Below are 20,797 nucleotides of genomic sequence, written 5' to 3'. Positions count from 1 at the left end.
AGCTTTGCAGTGCCCATCCCTGCAGGTGTGCCCTGGAGGTGGCACTGAGTGCTCTGGGCTGGGCACAAGGTGCCCGTGGGGCACAGCTGGCACTGCATGGGCTGGCAGGGCTGTGCCAGCCCCAGGGATCCCATGGAAGAAGGTGAGGAGGGCTCAGGGTGCAGTGTTACCCTCTTCCAGGAGCTCCTCTCAGCTTGGGGAGCTCTGAGAGTTTGTCAGAGCAGCTTTTCCTGGCTTTTAACAGGATCATTTCACTGGAATTCCTCTTCCTGGGACAAATGAAGCCTGTAAGGATTTGCCTGTGGGTGTGTAGAGACCCTTGACACTCCAGAATTGTGTGGTGTGTCTGTTGGAGTAGTTGGAGGTGACACTACAAATCATCCTTTTGTTTCTCCTGCCAGGGGAGTGGGATTGGGCTGGTTGTTCTGGGCTGGTTTGGTGTCCAGCTGCTCAGGGGTGGGGGGAGCCTGTGGCTGCTCCCACTCTGGATTTGGCCATTCCCAGAAAGTGCTGCTGCTGTTAGGGAAACAAGCACTTCAGTTTCAAGGATGGGCACATGGATGTAGCAGTTTCCCTGGGGGAGGCTGTGCTGAGCAGAGCCCAGTCCCTCTGTGCTTGCCTTGGGCACAGGGAAAGGGCAGCTTGGGCTTTAGCTGGAATTGTTTGCCTTGGGAATATTCCTGGTGTTGCCCATCCTTGCACTGCTGATGGTCTGCAGTGCTGTGTGTGGCTGCTGCTGCCAGGAGTACCTGGGAATGTGGGGAATTCCTCATTTCCTGCTGAATCTGGAGGGGCTGGGGTAGTACTAGCTTTTTTTTTTTGTTATTGGACATTATTTTAGTAAAGTGTATTTCTTCTGGTTAGTATTGTTCTTTTCTTCTGGCTAATATGGCTTTTGATGGGTCATTACACCCATTATTTTTGGTCAGCATGGCATTTTTGGGGTAATGCTGACTTTTTTAACTTTTGCTAATTGGCTTTTTTTGGGTTAACATGGCATTTTGTATTTCTAGTTCTAGGTTTGTTTTTTTTTTTCGTTGCTAGTACTGCTGTTTTGGGGACAATATGAACATTATTTGGGGTAGCACTGGCTTTTTTTGTTAATCTGGCATGTTTTTGGCTAATCTGGAGCTTTCAGTGGTGAAGCTGCAGGCAAACACCCCACAGTTCCCCACAGTGTGCCCGAGGAGCTGTGGGGATTATTGTGCTGGGTTTGTTGACAAACTCAGAGAGCTGGAGCAGAGTTTGTATCTGTTTGAGCTGGGGGAGGAGGCTGGGAGAGGCAGCAGGGAATGCTGTAAAGAAACCGTGGGGGCTGGAGAGGGAACTGGGCCCAGCAAAACTCCCCTGGAACAGCAACTGCTGGGGAGTGGGAGCAGAGGGAGGCTGGGTTCCTGTAATCCCTGAGCAGTGCATTCCCCTCTGCCGGGCTTGAGGCAACTGGCAAAGAGGGTGGGACAGGAAAATCATTCCTGGAAAGCCCCAGGATTGCTGTGGGATCGCTGCAGCCCAGGACACAGGCCGAGATGGGCAGGAACTCCAGCTGTAATTAAAGGTCACACCTTAATTTTAGGGGCTCTGATGTTTAGTGTCACTGGAATGTTTGTGCCTTTGACCCTCCTGGGGTTGTGGCAGGGTTTGGAACTACACAGTGCCGTGGGGTTGGTGCTGAAGGAGTCTGGTGGGATTGCTGCCCTCGGCAGTGAGGGAGATGGAAAATGAGTTTGCAGGGTGAGCTTTCAATCAAACCTGAATTCTGCTTTCCAGGTCTAGGAAGAAAACCTGATACCTCCTGAAAATGTTCAACAAATCCTTTGGAACTCCGTTCGGAGGCAGCACCGGCTTTGGGACAACTTCAACTTTTGGGCAAAGTAAGTGAAATATCCAGGGTGGCTTTAACGAGGTGTCTTTTCCTGGAGTGCAGCTCAGAGAATGCCAGGGAGGTGGTGATCCCTCGTGGGATGGAATTAGGGAGCTGCTGGGTGCTCCAGCTGCCTTGGAAGGGGTTCACCCTGAGGCTTCACCCCTAAGCAAGCTTTCAGTTTGGGCAGACAACCGGGGCTCCGTGTCTGCTGTGGGAAGGAGGAGTGGAAAACGCGGTGCTTGGGGACGGCGGTGTCACTGGGGTGTTTGGGGCTGGAACAAATCCATGGTGGGGTTGTTGGGAAGGCCTGGAAGGAAGAGCTGTGTGTGTTCCGGGGCTGTTTGTGGAGCTGCAGCCTGAGGGGCTCTCTGGGCTGTGCTTGCAGATGCTGGCTTTGGTACCACCAGCGGAGGAGCCTTCGGGACCTCGGCCTTTGGCTCCAGCAACAACACGGGCAGCCTGTTCGGGAGCACGCAGAGCAAGCCAGGTACTGCCCCAGGGGCTGGGGAGGGAGGGAGGGAGGGGAGAAAGGGAGCAGGCTGAACCAAGGAATCGTCAACGAAAATACCCAAAAGGTGCAGGAACTGTCCAAGCTCCCAAGCTGAGGAGGTTGTGAAGGATTAACAGCCTGTTTCTGTCTGCAGGAGGGTTGTTTGGGTCCACCACGTTCAACCAGCCAGCCACCTCCTCCACCAGCACTGGCTTTGGCTTTGGGACATCCACTGGCACATCAAACAGCCTCTTTGGAACCACCAGCACTGGTGGGAGCCTCTTCTCATCCCAGAATAATGCCTTTGCACAGAACAAACCAGCTGGTTTTGGAAGTGAGTGAGACTGGCACCCCTCTGCTGATGGGTGGGAGAGCAGTGGGAGCTGGGACAGGGGTCAGGGTGGGGCTGGGGGGTTTCTCCTGGAGGATACAAGGACATCTTTCTTCCCACAGCAGCCAGGGAGGAGCCCACATGCTCCTGAATCTAGCTGTGATTCCAGCCCTGCATTTTAAAATAAATTACCAAACGTTGTTGGTTGGAATTGTTTATCCTGAATACTGTTTTAGTGCTGTTTGGTTTTAGGTTTTTATCCTGTGGCAGAGCAGTTACAATTGGGTTTGTCTGGCAGGAGAAGACAGGGAATGCTGTTAAACTCTTCTGTAATTTCACGAGGCAAAAGCAACTGCTTGCAGCCCCTTCTGAAAAAAGAAAAGGAGCCTTGCTGATTTTCTTTATTATAAAGTTACTGTGTTGTTTTCTTCCTACTTGGAAGAAAGGAAACTGACTGCTGTAGAAGGAAACTGCTGTGGTGTGTCTGGTGTTTCTGGGTGCTGAGTTAAGGACACTTCTGCAGCAGGGAACTGCATTAGCAGCTCCATCAGCTTCCAGCTTTGCTGACAGATTCTTTTTCCCAGCAGATTTTTGCATTTTCAAACCAGTTTTTAATTTGAATAAAGTGTTATGGTTTAAATTTTAAACTTTGGGTTTGTTGTAATACTGATGTTGTTATTTTTTATGCTTTATTCAGACTTTGGTACGAGCACCAGCAGTGGAGGGCTCTTTGGGACCACCAACACCACTTCCAACCCCTTTGGGAGCACATCTGGCTCTCTCTTTGGCCCAACCAGCTTCACTGCTGCTCCAACTGGCACCACTATTAAATTTAATGTAAGTTCTGCTCTTTCTTCTTGCTCCAGCCCATTTACTGTGGGAAGTTTTCAGTTTTGCAGTAGTTTGTGTGATGTCTTGGTCACTGAGTGAAAAAATGAGTTCATATGCAAGTGTTCTGAACTGATTTGAAAACATCCCTTCTCAAACACTGTAGAATTCCAGGCTTGCTGGGTTTAGAGCCAACACTGAAGGAGTGAAGGAGCTCCTAAAGCTGAGCCTTCCCAGCAAATGCAATTCAAGGTGATGCATGGCAAATGCTGGCAGCAGTAGGGTTTAGAGGCATCTTGGGATGGGTGAGAATCAGCACAGCTGTGCTGAGCCAGCCTGGCTCTGGGAATGGGACCTGGAAGGCGAGGAGTGCTGTTCCACCTCCTCTGGACGAGTCCCCTTTAAGACAGGATTCAGTAACTGCTACAAAGTTCCGTGGCAGTTGGGCCTGGAGGGTGGCCCAGCACAGAGGCCTGGAGGAACTGGGCTCCCTGGGGCCTGCTGCAGCAGGGACTCTGCTCCCCAAAAACTTGCTCGTGCACATCCCAGCCCTCTTCATTTCCTGACTGAGCTGATGTAAGACTGAGGCTTTGGGGGCACAGCTGTGCTGCTGCCTGGGCTCTTGCAGTGCTGCTGATTTGTACTTCCATAGCACTGTTAAAAAGAGGGGGGATACTGGAATTCATGCAGAGCTCCAGGGTTTGAGTCAGAGGCTGAGGTAAACTGCTTTAAAAGTGAAACTGAAAGCAGAATTGCTGGGAGTTGTTTTGAATGTTCCTGTGACTAATTCCACTGTTGATCATCATTAAACACACCTGGGTGAGGCCTCAGCTGTACAAATAATGAAGGAATCATAAAACCGTGCAATCACACAAGGTTTGGGCTGGGAGGGACCTTAAATCCTACCAAGTGCCCCCCCTGCCATGGCAGGGACACCTCCCACTGTCCCCAGAGTCCAGCCTGGCCTTGGGCACTGCCAGGGATGCAGGGGCAGCCCCAGCTGCTCTGGGCACCCTGTGCCAGGGCCTGCCCACCCTGCCAGGGAACAATTCCTCATTGCCAAGATCCCAGCCAGCCCTGCCCTCTGGCACTGGCAGCCATTCCCTGGGTGCTGTCCCTGCAGGCCTTGTCCCCAGTCCCTCTGCAGCTCTGCTGGAGCCCCTGCAGGCCCTGCCAGGGGCTCTGAGCTCTCCCTGCAGCTTCTCCTCCTCAGCTGAGCCCCCCCAGCCTGGCTGCAGAGGGGCTCCAGCCCTGGAGCAGCCCCATGGCTCCTCTGGACTGGCTCCTGGAGCTCCACATCCTCCTGCTCTTGGGCCCCAGAACTGGAGGCTCTGCAGGTGGGGTCTTGCCCGAGCAGAGCAGTCACACAGAGCCTCAGGTCTGTGCTGGGTGTAGGATTTCCCAGGATCTGCAGGGAGTTGTGGCTGTGTTCCCCCAGGTGTGACTGGATTTTAACCTGTCCCTTCCTCCCTTCCCTCAGCCCCCGACCGGCACGGACACCATGGTGAAATCCGGCGTCAGCACCAACATCAACACCAAGCACCAGTGCATCACTGCCATGAAGGAGTACGAGAGCAAGTCCCTGGAGGTCAGTGCAGGGGCACACAGCCCTACTCGGGCCTTTCTGGGCCTCAGCTGCTGCCTGTGCTCATTAATGAACCTGCAATATCTGCATCACACACCAGAGGTGTTGTCAAGTAAAACAATTAATGCAACGCCGCGTTAATTGCAATTGGCTTTAGGTGCTTGATGCAGGTCTGGAGGAACTGAAATTCCATCTTGTGAGAAGGACATGAGGTCCTGTTGGGAACAGCCCTGCTCTGCTGAGATAGCAGCAGGATCCCAGGCAGAGCTCAGTTGTTTGATATAAACTAATATTCCCAAGGATTTAACCTGAGGCCTTCCCATTTGGGCTGGTTTGTTTGACCCTTCAAAACAGATCATTTATAAAATATATGAAAAGGCTCTGAGATGTTAAATTGAAGTAAAAACATGAATCTAAGTTCAGGTCCCGTTTTTAGTGTCCTTCTTTGTAAAAATGTGGGTGTTGCAGTTTTTCTTGAGCCTTCACCCTGGTGAAGATGGAGTGCTGTGTGAGTGTGGTAAGGACATTTGCCTGCCCTTGTCCTGGGTAAAAAAAGCTGGATTTTCCTCTAGGAACTCCGTTTGGAAGACTACCAGGCAAATAGGAAAGGGCCCACGAATCCTGTAGGAGCAGGAGCAACTGCTGGCTTGTTTGGCTCTTCCACTGCCACGTCCAGCACTGCCACAGGACTCTTTGGCTCTTCCACTACCAATACAGGCTTCTCCTATGGGCAGAATAAAACTGCTTTTGGAACCAGTAAGTACTGCCTGGACCTGGTGTTCCTGTGAGTGCATGTGCAAATATTCTGTTAAACCATTTGGAATTCTGTCATGCAAAATGCTGAAACCCTGCTGTGAGCTCAGAGTTGTGCTGGTTGTATTGCCAGCATTCACTGGTTCAGCTCCTTGCCATAAGAATCTGGTTTCTTACTTTCTCTTGGAAAAATTGAAACAGCTGTTGGATTTTTATTAGGTTTTGGTGCAAATTGAAAAGCAAATAGATCATAGAATCCCAGAATGATTTGGGTTGGGAGGGGACCTTAAATCTCACCCAGTGCCACCCCTGCAATGGCAGGGACACCTCCCACTGTCCCCAGTGTCCAGCCTGGCCTTGGGCACTGCCAGGAATGCAGGGGCAGCCCCAGCTGCTCTGGGCACCCTGTGCCAGGGCCTGCCCACCCTCAAAGGGAAGAGTTTTTTCCTAGTGCTGGATATTTGTGTTTGTGGAATTTGACTGTAAACAGATCCAAATCCTCCAGGCTGTAGGAATGGAGGTGATTGTTGGATGAGCAGAGACAGGACCCAGGGAACAGCTGGAGCTGGCCCAGGGGAGGAATTTAGGTTGGATTTTAGGGACAGGTTCTTGCCCAGAGGGTGCTGGCACTGCCAGGGATGCCCAGGGTGGGATCTGGGGGGGTCTGGGCAGGGCAGGGGAGGCACTGGGTGATCCCTGGGGGTCCCTACAGCTCAGGGTGTTCTGTGGCCCTTTTTGCTGTGTCTGGATGTGCTGGGCTGGCTCTCTAACTGCCCTTGCTGTCCCAGGTACAACCGGCTTTGGCACGGGCACCACCGGGGGGCTCTTTGGGCAGCAGTCCCAGACCACGAGCCTGTTCAACAAACCCTTTGGCCAGGCCACCACCACGCAGAACACGGGCTTCTCCTTCGGGGGCACCAGCACCCTGGGCCAGCCCAACACCAACACCATGGTAAGAGGGGCTGCAGCTGCTCCTGCTGGCCACGGGGGCTGCAGCATTGAGGTGGGCCTCACATTCCACTGCCGTGGGATTGAAGCAGCGTGCTGAGCTCTGGAGGCTGTGGGGCAGTGAGGAACCTCCTGGCAGTCAGCTTTGTTCTGACAATTGGAGAACAGCCAGCTGTTCACAAATCCTGTACCCACTCACCTCCTCAAGCAGCTGCTCTCTAGCAACTCCTGCGCTTCTGATCATTTTCACACAGACAGTGCCATTCCATTGTCAACCTTCTTTGGGAATTCAATCTTGGGCTTTCTGGTGATAAATGAGCAACACTTGGGGGCTTTTGTGACAGAAAGATTCTACATAGTTGTAACTTGTATGACTAGAGGCTTTGGCTCCAGATATCCTGTGTTCTTTGTGAATTTGTTGTGACTTCTCATAGAAAACCCTGTGAAATGTTTCTTTTCCATCTCCCTTGCTCAAAGCGATGAGGAAATTCCAATATCCTTTAAATCTTGTAGCATAAATTTTTGGGGTTTTTCAATTTCCTTTTAGTAACTAATTTTTTGGAGGAGGACTAAAGCTTCTGGAATGCTCTTCACTTGTCCTCTTCCCCAGCACGAGGGCAAACGCAGCATTGTTTTATTGCCTGGTACTGTGTGTTGGATCTGTCGTTGTCAGTGCTGGACTTGGAAAAGCCTGGGAGCATTACCTTAACCTGGTTCCTTTTTGTAGGGTCTCTTTGGGGTCACCCAGCCCTCGCAGCCTGGAGGCCTTTTTGGGACAGCTGCCAATACAAATGCTGGGACTGGATTTGGAACGGGAACTGGCCTTTTTGGACAAGCCAACACGGGATTTGGTGTTGGTGGTTCGGTATGTCTGTGCCTCTGTAACAAAGAGAGAAAACCAAGCAGAGCCCTGTTCTGGGGTGCTGACTGCACAGAAGTTGTGTCAGCTTAGGAGTTAGGATGTCTGAGATACAAAAGTCAGGTGGTTTGCTGGAAACTGGAGGATAAACAGGTGTAGTAGAGCCATTTTTTTAACAAGTGATGTGTGGAGTGATAAAAGCAGCAGGAGATACTGAGGTTCTCAGTGACTGGGGTGCCTCAGCATAGGGTTGTAAGTTGTGATGGACCAGAACCAGCCTTGGTTTTTGATACTCAGTCATTTTGGTTCTGGTGGAGCAAAAATCACAGGATCACTGAGATTGGAAAAGTCCCTTTAGCCCCTTGGGTCTGACCCTAGCAGCTGCTTTTGGGGATCTTGCAGGTGGCTTGGGATAACCCCACTCATGGGAGGGTGGGCTGGGGGCTCAGCTGTGCTTGGCTTTAGTTCTGCTTCCCTGCCTGCAGCCAGACACCGATACAATTCCTGTGGTGTCAGCTTCCAGGTTTCCACATTGCTGTTGTTTTCCTTTCAGACCCTGTTTGGGAACAAGCCTGCTGGATTTGGAGCCACCACGACCAGCGCTCCCTCGTTCGGTACCACCACGGGCGGGGGCCTCTTCGGTAACAAACCTGCTCTGAGTTTAGGAGCCCTGTACACCCTTCCAGTCTGGAGACAGGGGGAAAAGTGTGGTTTCAGTCATTTAAATCTGTGCTGTGTGCACCACACGCTGCAGAGAGCACATGCTGGGGACTGTAGTGTTGGAATTGTCAGGTGAACAATGGCCCTGGCACGGTGCTGGGTTGTGCCTCTCTCTTGGTGGGGCTCCCTGACTCGGGAAGTAGATGGTCAAATGCCACTGTTTTGGTGAGTCCTTAAGGGAATTTTCAGCCCGGGTTGGCCAGGAGAGCCCCTGGATCCAGGGGAGCATTGGGAAGGGCATTCCCAGCAGGTCAGGGAGGGGATCCTGCTCCTCTGCTGAGCTCCAGGGAGGCTCATCTGGAGTGTCCTATTCAGTTCTGGGCTCCACAGCTCAAGGAAGACCAGGAGCTACTGCAGAGGGTCCGGGAAAGGGCACAGAGATGATTTGGGGTCTGGAGCATCTCTGGTGAGGAGAGGCTGTGGGAGCTGAGCCTGGTCAGTCTGGAGAGGGGTAGGCTGAGAGGGGTAGGATGGATCTATCCATCCACCCAAATACCCCATCCATCCACACACATCTCTCCAGGGGTGCCAGACTCTGCTCAGTGGTGCCAGTGGCAGGACAAGGAGCAATGGCCAGGAACTAAAACACAACAATTGCAGCCCAGCCTGAGGCAGAGATTCCTTCCCTGGAGGGGCAGAGCCCTGGAGCAGCTGCCCAGGGAAGGGCTGGAGTCTCTGGAGACATCCCAAACCCCCTGGGCACGTTCCTGTGTCCCTGCTGCAGTGACCCTGCCTGGGCAGGGCTGGGCTGGGTGGACCCTTCCAGCTCCAACCCTCTGTAATTCTCTGGTTGAAAACTCTTGAAATCAAGGATTTGGGGAGTAGAGGGGTTTGTTAGGAGGCTGTGAACACCCTGTGTGGGCACAGCAACACTGGGAGAATTGGGGTAAGACCTGGGCTTGGGCAGGTGTCAGGGGATCCTGCACTGCAGTGAAGCTGAACTGAGTCAGCTCCAGTTCAGCTGGTGGCTGTTGTTGTCCTGGGTGGTGTGAAGGACCAAAGTCCTGAGGAGCTGCTGGTGTGTTCCTGGTGGCTCTGATGTGAGAGCTGATGTTGGCTGGGTGTGACTGAGCAGGAGGAATGTGTAGGGATGGCTGAAGGGAGTGGCACCTTCTTTCAGGGGACTCTGAAATCTCTCCTGCCTTTTAAATTCTGGATTTCAGAGCAGCAGAACAGTGTCTCTGAGAGTGAGTAGGAGGGGGCTGGACCCTGCCATCCCTGTCCTGCAGTGCTGTTTTGTGTTGGTTATTTGAAGGCAGTGGGGCCTGCCATGCCTATAGCTGCTGTGCCAGCCTGCCCATTTAGACAGGGAAGAACTCAAGGCTGATCTTTTAGGTCCTTCCCAAATCAGGCTCTCTGTAGTTCTCCGTGCTCTGAACCAGGGCAGCCCTTTGACAAGCAGGGTTGGACTGTGGTGAGCAGTCCTGGGCAAACCTCCCAGGGCTGTGAAAGGTGCTTTTGAGTTCTGGTTGTGCTGCTCAGGAACTCCATGGCCCCACAGAGTGTTGGCACTGTTTGGTGGAGATCAGCCTTTGCAGTGTGTGGTTTTGGCTTGCCTGTGTAGCAGTTTATAGGAGGAGTGGAGCTGGATTCCAAGGGGTTGGTGCACACCTGCACTTTTTCAGTTTAACCCTGGCTTTGTGTACTAACCAAGCATGGGATGGGGTCAGCATCTGCAGTAGAACTGAGCTGATTTGGGCTAGAACTGGTAGATTTGGGGTGGCCTTGTTGCAGCTGCAGCTGTGCCCTTGAACTGTGCAGATCTGAGTTCCCACCTGCTCTGTGGTGAAGGTCAGAGAAATGGGTGTGTGATATAAACAGGATGGATTGAGGTTTGTTCCCCCCAGGCACTCAAACCACCCCAGCACGTTTTACTCCATTGCCAGCTAGAGCAGCATCATGTCAGCTCTGCCCTTCTGGGAAACTCTGAAGTTTGTAACAAGCTGAAAAGCCTAAGAAGGCAGACCCACATTTTTCTGTGCTGCTTTAATGCTATATTTATAACTAAAATGTGTTTATTACCAGTGAAGTCCCTTCTAGCTGATTGCCAGTTTAATCTGCGCTGCTGGAAACAGTGAGAAATTTGGCTTTGGCAGGGCTCTTGGACCCTGTGAGGCTTATTTATTTAAATACATGCTTTTAATTTCCTCTCTAATGAGCTGCTCATTCTGTTGTTGAAGGTTTTGGTGCCAACACTGCTGGAAATAGCTTGTTTGGAAATAAGCCTGCGACTGGGACTCTGGGCACTGGACTTGGAACAGGGTTTGGAACAGGTAAGCAGTTTCCCAGCTCATTCCTGGGCAGCTCCAGCCCTCAGGCTGCAGTGCAGCCCAGCCTGGGCATTGCCTGTAGCTGAGTTAGGAAAGGCTGGGTGTGTTTGAGCTTCAAGCCAGGATGGCTCAGGGCAGCTCCAAGGGGAGCTCCTCAGCACAGTGCCAAGTGGCCTGGCAGAAACTGGGCATCACTGGTGAGGTCCTCTGTGCCCAGAGCCTCTGCTGCCTGCAGCATCCATGCGCATGGAGAGTGTTTCCTGCAGTCCAGCGAGGAGTTCTGTGTTGTACCTGTGAACTTGTCAGAGTCTGTGGTAACTGTGCCCTCTCTGTCACAGCTCTGGGGGCAGGACAGACGTCCCTGTTCGGGAACACGCAGCCAAAGCTGGGGGGAACCCTGGGCACAGGAGCCTTTGGAGCCCCAGGATTCAACACATCCACAGCCACCCTGGGCTTCGGGGCCCCTCAGCCTGCTGTAGGTGAGTGCCATGAGCCTGCTGCCCATGTGCCTGAGCACAGGAGCACTCCCTTCCCAAAGGGTTTGGAATGACAAAACATCTCCCTGGGGCCACTTCTGTTCTCAGTCACAGTGCAGACGGTTAACGACCCTTGTTTTGCTAGTTAAAGGTGTATTTCAAAAGGAATTCCAAGTTGCTTTACATGCCCAATAATTGCACCTATTTTAGAGCATTGTCTTGAAGATTAGTAAATTTCCCAAATTGAATTTAGAGCAGCAAGAATAGATGTGCACAATGAAAAGTAAGGGAAGTGCAGTATTGGATTTTTCAGTACTTCGAGATAGGGGAGGCCTAGAGGGCCTTTAGTAACAGGAATGTGGTGGCTTTGGGACAAAAATCAGATCCAGTTGTCTCTAACTCTCCTCCTGACTTCCAGCAGACCCTGACAATAATAAGCTGTTGTTCTGAGAGTGGGAGTGCCCACATCCATCCTGATTTTCTTGGAATTAGGATTAAGCTGCTTTTAGTGGCTTGAATGTTTCATGGGGTGGGTGAAGTCTTAGAGCATTTCAATAGGAATCAAAATAAAATGCTTTAAGACAGAGACAAGATTTAGAATCCCTTGTAGAGGGGACTCTAGACCTGTATGGTTGTAGTAGCAGTAATGTCAAAATTCTGCATGAAGTATTTTCCCCGCACACCCTTTCAGAAGCCAGCTGGATTAGTTGAATATTCTGGCAGGCCAGGCTCTTGCCACTGCTCTGTAGCTCTCTGTGCCCTCAGCTTTTCACCCATGAGACCTCAGTGAATATGGTTGGACACTGTCATGGAGGAAGGAGATGTTCTGGGCACTGCTGTGTGCTGCCTGCCCTGGTTCTGTTCCCAGAGCTCTAAAACTGCAATGCTGCTCCTTTTGTAGCTCTGACAGACCCCAATGCCTCTGCAGCCCAGCAAGCTGTCCTCCAGCAGCACCTCAACAGCCTGACCTACTCCCCCTTTGGGGACTCCCCACTCTTCAGAAACCCCATGTCAGACCCGAAGAAGAAGGAGGAGGTGAGTGCCCATCAGCACTGGACTCATTTTATGGGTGACAGTTGGAATTGCTTGGCCTGTGTGCAGTCCTCATCACTTCAGTGCACACTGAGCAGCCAAGGAAGTTGCCCTCTGTGCTCTCCCAGTGGTGCAGTGGCTTTTTACCCTCCAGGGCACAAAGTGCTTGATTTTATCCAGTGGAAAGTGCCCTGTCCATGGCAGGGGTGTTGGAAGTATATGATCTTCAAGGTACTTTCCAACACAAACCATTCCATGATTTCCTGCTTTTGCCTGCATCACAGCCTTGTCTATGGAGTTCCTGGGCTCCCTGCTGCTGAGTGAGAATAAAGATGGATCATTGTTAATGCTTGGAAAATAACTGTAGTGCTTTGCTTAGGACATCCCTGACAGTCTTTGAGAAACCTTTCCCTGTTGCTTTGTTCAGAGATGATAAAACAAACACTTTGAAGGCTTTTGAGAGGGTAGGGGAGGTTCTGAGTGTCTGCTGCCCCTGAGCAGATTCCAGGGGCTGGAGGTGAGTCCAGCCTGGCAGCTGGAGCCCAGGCTGCCCATGGATCCAGGCTGATGGCTGGGGTTGTGCATGGATCTAGGGTACCCATGGGTCCAGGCTGGTGGCTGGGGCTGCCCGTGGATCCAGGGTACCCGTGGATCCAGGCTGATGGCTGAGGCTGTACATGGATCCAGGGTACCCATGGGTCCAGGCTGATGGCTGGGGCTGCCCGTGGATCCAGGGTACCCATGGAACCAGGCTGATGGCTGAGGCTGTACATGGATCCAGGCTGATGGCTGGGGTTGTGCATGGATCCAGGGTACCCATGGAACCAGGCTGATGGCTGAGGCTGTACATGGATCCAGGCTGATGGCTGGGGCTGCCCATGGATCCAGGGTACCCATGGGGCCCAGGCTGATGGCTGGGGCTGCCCATGGAGCCCATGGATCCTGGCTGATGGCTGGAGCTGTACGTGGATCCAAGGCTGCCCACGGGCCCAGGCTGCCCATGGCAGGGGCTGTGCAGGGAGCCCCCTAACCTGGTGCAATTATTGCTTCCTTGTGCTTACCACCCCCTTTGCCTTTCAGGGCCCTTTTTAGGCCTGGAGCACCCTAAAGCTCTGTCCCCATGCCTGAGGTTTCCACGTGTCCCTCTCTCTGTTCCAGAGGCTGAAGCCAACGAACCCAGCAGCCCAGAAGGCCCTGACGACCCCCACCCACTACAAGCTGACCCCCCGCCCCGCCACCAGAGTGCGGCCCAAGGCCCTGCAGTCCGCGGGCTCGGCCAAGTCCCAGCTCTTTGATGGGCTGGATGATGATGAGCCCTCCCTGTCCAATGGAGCCTTCATGCCAAAGTGAGCTGCTCTTTTGTCTCTGTGTGACAACCTTCTGGAAACTCCTGTGTATTACCTTGAATCTCACGATTTTGTGCTCTGGTTCATATTGGAAAAACAACAACAAGTTGTCTGTAAGGCTTCACTAGAACTGTTTTCTGTAGAGGAGGGGAAAAGGGTCAGCTTAAACTCTGAAGGCCAAATAAGCTGTAAAATGAGGTCAGTCCATGATGGGAGCAAAGCTCCGGTAAAGTCACTGAGGAATTCTAACAAGGAAAGCTTGCACAGGGTAGTACTTCCTGCTCCTGAACTGGGAGTGTCAACAGTTTGCTCATGCCCTAAGTATGGAGACAGATTTCTGGTGCTTTTATCCCAGCCCTAGTTCTGTTTCAAATCCACAGATGTTTCTGTGAGAAATAAATCATGGATCTGCCCAAGTAAAGCTTTGGGTTCAGTTTTTAGGTACGTCAGTGGCAGTTGAACAGAAGAGGGGTTTTGAAGTGTTTGGAGTTGAGTAGAAACAAAGGGCTAAAAGATTAAAGTGACCCTGCTGTAAAATGAACCTGCACTTGTGGGCCAAACCTTCTGTGTTTCTAGAAAGGCTGGTTTGGGAAACAGGGAACACTGTATTTTGCTGAACTTGGGCTTTGAGCCTTTCACTGGCCTGTGTTTTTTACACCTCTATATAAACCAGAGCCTTGAATGGAATTCCCCAAAAAATTTTAGGATCTCTTATGGGAGACTTGGTATGTCCTGGGTCTGGGAACAGGTCTTAGAGCTGGTTCCTTCTCCCTGGAGCATCTGAATTAAGTACAAAGTAGCCATGTATGCAGTGGATAGATCCACATTTCCCTTCCTTGGTGTATCCTGTGTTTAGGAAGAGCATCAAGAAGCTGGTTCTGAAGAACCTCAACAGCAGCAACCTGTTCTCTCCTGTGAGCCGAGAGAACGAGGACCTGGCGTCGCCATCGGAGTACCCGGAGAATGGGGACAGGTGAGTGAGTCACCCTGCAGGGCTTGTCTCAGACATGCAGACTGGTTCTGCCTGTCCTGAATTACTGCTGGACAGCAGCCCCTTCTTCCCAGGGATGTCACCTCACTGTTCATTGGAAGCAGTTGACCTGCTGGGAGATGCATTTCCTCCTGCACTAACCATGTGTTCTTGCTGTGTGGGCACTGCCAGGTCACCCCACCCAAAATCCAGGTCAGGGAGCAGGAACTTAGGTTGTGGATGAGTCTCTCTTCCTTGCCTGTAGCAAGAAACCAGGATATTCCTTGAGGGAAGTGCTAAACCTGACTCTGAGGGGAGAGAAACCTCTGCTGGTCAGTCCTCAGTGATGTGGGAATTGCAAGGGAGCTACACTAATCCTCGTGTCTCATATTTCTCTTTTCTATATATGTCTTTTGTACAGATTACAGTGAGGAGTCTCTAATGCTGTATCCTCCCCCACCAAAATCCAGAAATTCCAACCTCCTCTAAAAAACCTGTGGCCATATTTCAGTTGAACTCTGATTTTTGCCTTGGTTTTCTTTTACTCAGTCTGGAAAAAACCTGCTCAACCCACCATATTGATTTTATTGAAAGCTATAAAATCAGAGCTGCTGTGGGAGTGAGGTCACCCTGGCCCTGTGGGCAGAGGGTTTGGAGCTGTGGGGTTGCTGTTACACTCCCTTTTGAGGCTTCTCTCCATCCTGAGCTCCTGTTCCACTCAGCTCTGCTCAGAGCACGTGCCTTAGTCCCCAGCCTGTGGGGCCTGTCCCAGTCTCACCACTGTCCTTGCTGTAGTGGGAGCCTCAGTGGCACTCAAGCAGGAGCAGAGGGAAGGGGAATAATCACCAACGCTGCAGTTGGTGTGGTCCTGTTTGCTCTTTGTGTAGAAAGAGCAGAATTTTTATCATAGAATCACAGAGTGTCCTGAGCAGGGAGGGACCCACAGGGGTCACCAAGTCCAGCTCCTGGCCTGCCCAGGAATGCTGGTGTAAGTCCCTGGGAATGAAATAATTCACATTATCCTTCCTCTGCCCAGGTTCTTCCTGTCGGTGCCTCCCGAGGAGAACCACAGGCAGGACGGGGAGCGGGAGGAGGAGGAGGAGGCCCACGAGGTGACGAGGTTTTACACCAACCCCATTGCCAAGCCCATTCCCCAGAGCCTGGAGGGCAGCGGGCACAAGCCCCACTCGGGCGTGGACGACACCATCGTGGCGCTGAACATGCGCGCGGCGCTGCGCAACGGCCTGGAGGGCAGCAGCGAGGACGCCTCCTTCCAGGAGGATTCCCTGCAGGAGGAGTGGGACAAGGAGATCGAGCCTGGCCTCCAGCAGCATCCTGCAGGTGAGGCTGCCGGGAGCAGCATTGCGTGCGGAGTTTGCTGCTCTTGGACACCCTCGGCTTTTGCTCTTTTCCCTCCTCCTTCCGCCAGAATACAAACGCTGCTTTTCTTACCTAGCGCAGAAATTTTATCTGCTGAGTCAGTGGGCATTTAAATTTTATCCTCCAATTTTATATCACGTGTGTCAGAGTTTTTTAAACTTGAGAAGGTAAAGGGAAAAGATTTGTTAATACTCCCAGCTAACACTTACGTGGCATGTAATGAAACTGGCAGGTGATGTGTGCAAAAGAAATGTCTCTAGACGTTTTGTAGATGCAAAATGCTTTTGGGAAGTAGGAAGATCATTAGACAAATTATTAGATGAAGAAGAATTGGAGCCTGTTAAATGTAGAAGAAGCTGCAGTTTGGTCAGCAGTGCCTGAGCCCCCAGGCTACTAAAGCTGGGAGAGTGTTTCCTTCAAGTGTTGATACATTTGCAGTTTTTCTTCTCCCTGCGCTCCTTCTTCCCTTTCTGTTTGCACACCTGCTGCTGCCTGGCAGGTGCCTAGGCAGAACCTGCCAGGGCACTTGGTTTAAATGTGCTGGAGGCTGTGGAATGAAGGTGTTGTGGTGTCTGTTGGCTTTGGGTGCCCTGATTCTCAGTTCCTCTGAGGCTTACAGCTGTTCAGGGTTGGCAAAAGAAATGGGATAACAGTCTGGCAATGTTGATGCCTTGCTGCCAGCCCTGTTCTCAGGGAATGTTGTGTTGCAGGGATTGTGCTGACACGAGCTGGCTACTACACCATCCCGACCCTGGAGGAGCTGGCCCGGCTGACCAACGACAGGAAGGAATGTATCGTGACAGACTTCACCATCGGCCGCACGGGTGAGAGCCCCGGCCTCCCTGGGCCTTCACCCTGGCAGGGATCCTGAAGCTGCAGAGCCTCAGTTCCCAACCCTCAGTCTGGCTGCCACCAGTGCCCTTGCTTTGGCAGCAGTTGGCATCAGTGTTTTGTAGGATTTTAGGATAAAATAAATCCCAGTATCACAGATTGATTTGGTTTGGAAAGGTCATTAAAGCTCATCCCATTCCATGGGCAGGGACACCTTCCACTATCCCAGGGTGCTCCAAACCCTTTCCAACCTGGCCTTGGACATTTCTAGGGATCCAGAAGCTGCCCCAGCTGCTCTGGGGCCTGCCCACCCTGCCAGGGAACAATTCCTCATTGCCAAGATCCCACCCAGCCCTGCCCTCTGGCACTGGCAGCCATTCCCTGGGTGCTGTCCCTGCAGGCCTTGTCCCCAGTCCCTCTGCAGCTCTCCTGAGCCCCTTCAGGCCCTGGCAGGAGCCTGCCCTTCTCCAGGTTGAACATTCCCAGCTCTCCCAGCCGTTTGATATTGGTGTCAAAGTTGATAATGCTCCTCCAGAGTTTTCTCAGGGGGAAGGATGTGTCACTTTGTCTGGGAGACACACAGGGCTAGGTGGGGACAGAGGGAGCACAGCAGGAATGTGAGCTCTCTGGCGTATTACTTTTCACAGTTTTAATTGTGACTTTTCACAATGGAATTGACCTTTTCACAATTTTAATTGTGACCTTTTGGGTTGTTGTGCAGGTTATGGATCGATTTACTTTGAAGGAGAAGTAAATCTAACAAACTTAAACCTGGATGAGATTGTACATATCCGGAGAAAAGAAGTTATTGTTTACCCTGACGATGAAAAGAAACCTCCCATTGGGGAAGGGTTAAATAGGTAAGTAAGGATGAATTTTAGAGCCCTTACAGTCTGCTGTGCTTGCAGGCTGCAACCAGGAGACAAATCCAAATGGTGCATTTGGTTTAGAGTGTCACTGAGTTCCTTGAGGTTTCTGAGCCACAGATTGGGTTTGAGAGCCGATACAAGTTTCCCTGCGTGGGGCTGTGCTCTGCTCCCTGGGCAGGCTCCCAGCCCCTGGTTGTGAGCCCGCTGTCCTTTGGCAGGCGGGCTGAGGTGACCCTGGACGGGGTGTGGCCCACGGACAAGACGTCGCGGTGCCTGATCAAGAGCCCCGAGCGGCTGGCAGAGATGGACTACGAGGGCCGGCTGGAGGCCGTGTCCCGCAGGCAGGGCGCGCGCTTCAAGGAGTACCGCCCCGAGACCGGCTCCTGGGTCTTCAAGGTGAGCCCTCAGCATCCCCAGATCAAGGCATTTCTGGCTCATTTCTGGCTTTGGACAGCTGTCTGGAGTCCCCGGGCTCTGGTGAGAAGCGTCCTCACCAAAGCAGCTCCTCGTTCCTGGGAGCGTTCAAGGTTGGATGTGGCTTGGACCAACAGACCAACCTGCACTAGTGGAATATGCTCCTGCCCGTGGAATGAGTGAGCTTTAAGGTCTCTCCCAGTCCAAACCAGTCTGCAGTTCTGTGGTGAAAGCTATGGCCCCAGCCCTGCCTAGAGCAGGTGGTTTTGTAATACATGTAATCAGTAACACATATGAAATCATACAATTCCCAAGCACTACAGCACTGAACTGTCATCCCAGAGTCTGCGACAGCTGATAAATTTTAAAACAGCAGCCTCTGTAGAGAGGCAGAATTTGTTGCAGGTGTCCCAAGAGTTGTGTGTTAGGACGCCTGTACAGGGCACAGTTACACCTGCCCGGTGTTGAGGCCTTCCAGAGATTTCACTTCCAGGCTGTGACATGTTTGTCCTTCTCCTTAACACAGGTAGCACACTTTTCCAAGTATGGCTTGCAGGATTCTGACGAGGAGGAGGAAGATCGTCCTTTAAAAGTGGACACCAAGAAGTTGAAGACCACCCCTGTGCCACCCCCAGGGCACCTGCCACCCCAGCAGATGGCCCTGAGCGGCAAACCAGCGCCCCCGGCTCAGGTAGAAGGAGAGCAGTGCCTAAAGGGGGTTGATGACACGGAATTTGGAGAATAGCTGTGCCTGGGAAGGGGGTGGTTGGAGTAACGTGCAATCTGGAGAGCGAAGCCTCACAGAAACTCTTCTGAGCTCTGCCTGAGTGGCTGCGTGTTGTTTTCCTTTGAGACACTTGACATTGCAGACTAAGGATGGGGCGGGGAGGCTTTCAACCCTTGTTTCTTGTTTGAATTCTAGTCTGAGTTTGGCAGATTTGCACCTCTTCTGGAAGAACCCTTGTTTTTGTGACTATTAAATGCACGCCCGTAATGCCACCGCCGTGTGCTGCCTGCCTGGACAGTGATGCTGTGCACTCAGTTGCCTTTACCACCATTAGTGTGCAAGACTGTCTGCTTTCCATTTTAAGAATGTGCTCTATTTTTATTAAAATAATACTTTTTGTAAGGCTGGCTATATGCTGGCTTCGTAAACATATTTGTGTTGGATGTGACTGCTTTAAACCTTTGCAAAACATCCTCAGTGCTGGGCCCATCTTACACAGCAATGTTTGATCCACAGGCACTGTTTGATCTAGTTCACTGGGAATAGCAGGAGCTCAGGTGGGCAAGAGGCCAATGGCCCCTGCCCCTGGGCTGGCACAGCCATGGTGTGGGCAGGGATGGTCCCCCAGGGCAGGGATTGTCCCCCGTGCTGAGCACTGTGTGACACCTCAAAAGAGAGTGTCCAGTTCTGGGAAAGAGAGCCCTGGAAGGGCTGGGGCGTGTCCAGGGCAGGGGAAGGGGCTGGAGCCCCAGGAGGGGTTGAGGGAGCTGGGGAAGGGGCTCAGCTTCAAAGGGGGCTCAGGGGGATCTTGTGGCTCTGCACAGCTCCTGACAGGAGGGTGGAGCAGGATATGGCCTTGGGTTGTGCCTGGGGAGGTTTTGGTTGGATATTGGGAAAATTTCCTCCTGAAAAGGGCTGTCCAGCCCTGGCACAGGTTGCCCAGGGCAGTGGTGAAGTCACCTCCCTGAGGGACTCCACAGCCTGTGGATGTGGCACTTGGGATGGAGTCAGTGGTGGCCCTGGCAGTGCTGGGGCATGGTTGGACTTGGGGGCCTCAGAGGCTTTTCCCACCCCAGCAGTTCGGTGTTTGTGACACAGAACTCCTCCTGGTACCCAGTGCGAGTCTCTGCTGACCATTTGTGTGGTGAGAGAGCCCTCAGGACCCTGATCCCTGTTAGCAATTCCAAAGCACCATCTGCTCCCTGGGCAGAGCATCCTGCTGCTGGGGCAGCCAGCTCTGCTGGGTTCTGCATGGAGAATCCCAGAGCAGTGGCCAGCTGCTGCTCCAGCTCTCACAGCTCCCCTGCTAATTAACACCCACTCATCCATCCCTCTGCTCGAGTAGCTCCTTAATTATTTGCATTTTGAGCTGCACACGTGGCTGCCCAACAGCATCACTTCAGCTCCCCTCCCTGCTTCGTGTTCAGAATGGGGGACCAGAGCTGAGCTTTTAAACACTCAGGAACACTGGAAATATCACTGATATATTCAAATATTCTTGTACAATCCAGTGTACTTAGTAAAAACTCCTCCAGGTTCATTAACCTCTCTGACTTGCATAACGTTGACTTAGGTTTTAATTTCTGAAATTAGGAAAAACATCAGTTTCCCAAAGCCCTAAGGAACATCATAGCATCACTTAAAATGTCCCAAACTCTTGGCGTAGAACACATCTGGTAATACTGTTGTTTGGGCTGTAAGAAGCATTTAGTATCTAGACTTGGTTTTTGCTTTGTCCTCCCTCACTAAGTTAAATATTAATGAATTTATTAATATTGCAAGGGAGCTTGCTGCATTAAAGCCCAATGAAGGGAGCAGTGAAACTTGTGTGTTTGTAACCATATTTTGACTTGTAAATCTGTTCCACACGTGGGGCCAGGCTCAGATTCTGCATCTGCCACTCAGTTCTATCCTTACAGCCCCCCACAGGTGATTTTATCTCAGCTGAGACCCTTCACCCCATCCTGGCTGGTTCTACAGAGCTGAGCACAGCCTTGTGAACGTGCTCCTTAATTCCTGAGCAGGATTCCCAGGACACTCGCTGTCTAGGCCTCCTCACTCCTGTTTTTGCATCACTTCACTGCTCTGTACTGTGTTTTTTCTG

The 20,797-nt window shown here is 52.0% G+C and overlaps 1 protein-coding gene across 5 annotated transcripts in view; it reads left to right on the top strand.

Annotated features, from left to right (window-relative positions):
* The window catches only part of NUP98 (nucleoporin 98 and 96 precursor), a 37,954-nt gene that overhangs the window by 2,122 nt on the left and 15,035 nt on the right, over positions 1-20,797 (top strand). For 3 of the 5 annotated variants that reach the window (XM_063179981.1, XM_063179985.1, XM_063179991.1), the window contains exons 2-20: positions 1,768-1,871; positions 2,250-2,351; positions 2,509-2,688; positions 3,383-3,522; positions 4,994-5,101; positions 5,671-5,854; positions 6,640-6,803; positions 7,527-7,664; positions 8,212-8,299; positions 10,559-10,651; positions 10,987-11,127; positions 12,026-12,159; positions 13,315-13,502; positions 14,359-14,475; positions 15,509-15,813; positions 16,563-16,676; positions 17,405-17,543; positions 17,771-17,948; positions 18,493-18,657. In XM_063179981.1, the coding sequence (XP_063036051.1) occupies positions 1,799-1,871; positions 2,250-2,351; positions 2,509-2,688; positions 3,383-3,522; positions 4,994-5,101; positions 5,671-5,854; positions 6,640-6,803; positions 7,527-7,664; positions 8,212-8,299; positions 10,559-10,651; positions 10,987-11,127; positions 12,026-12,159; positions 13,315-13,502; positions 14,359-14,475; positions 15,509-15,813; positions 16,563-16,676; positions 17,405-17,543; positions 17,771-17,948; positions 18,493-18,657 (2,751 nt within the window). In that variant the 5' untranslated portion in view covers positions 1,768-1,798. The other 2 variants (XM_063179997.1, XM_063180008.1) reach the window with 2 other exon arrangements.

Source organism: Melospiza melodia, chromosome 2 (genome assembly GCF_035770615.1).
Source record: "Melospiza melodia melodia isolate bMelMel2 chromosome 2, bMelMel2.pri, whole genome shotgun sequence".
Lineage (NCBI taxonomy): Eukaryota > Metazoa > Chordata > Aves > Passeriformes > Passerellidae > Melospiza > Melospiza melodia.
This window is presented reverse-complemented; position numbering and strand designations above follow the sequence as displayed.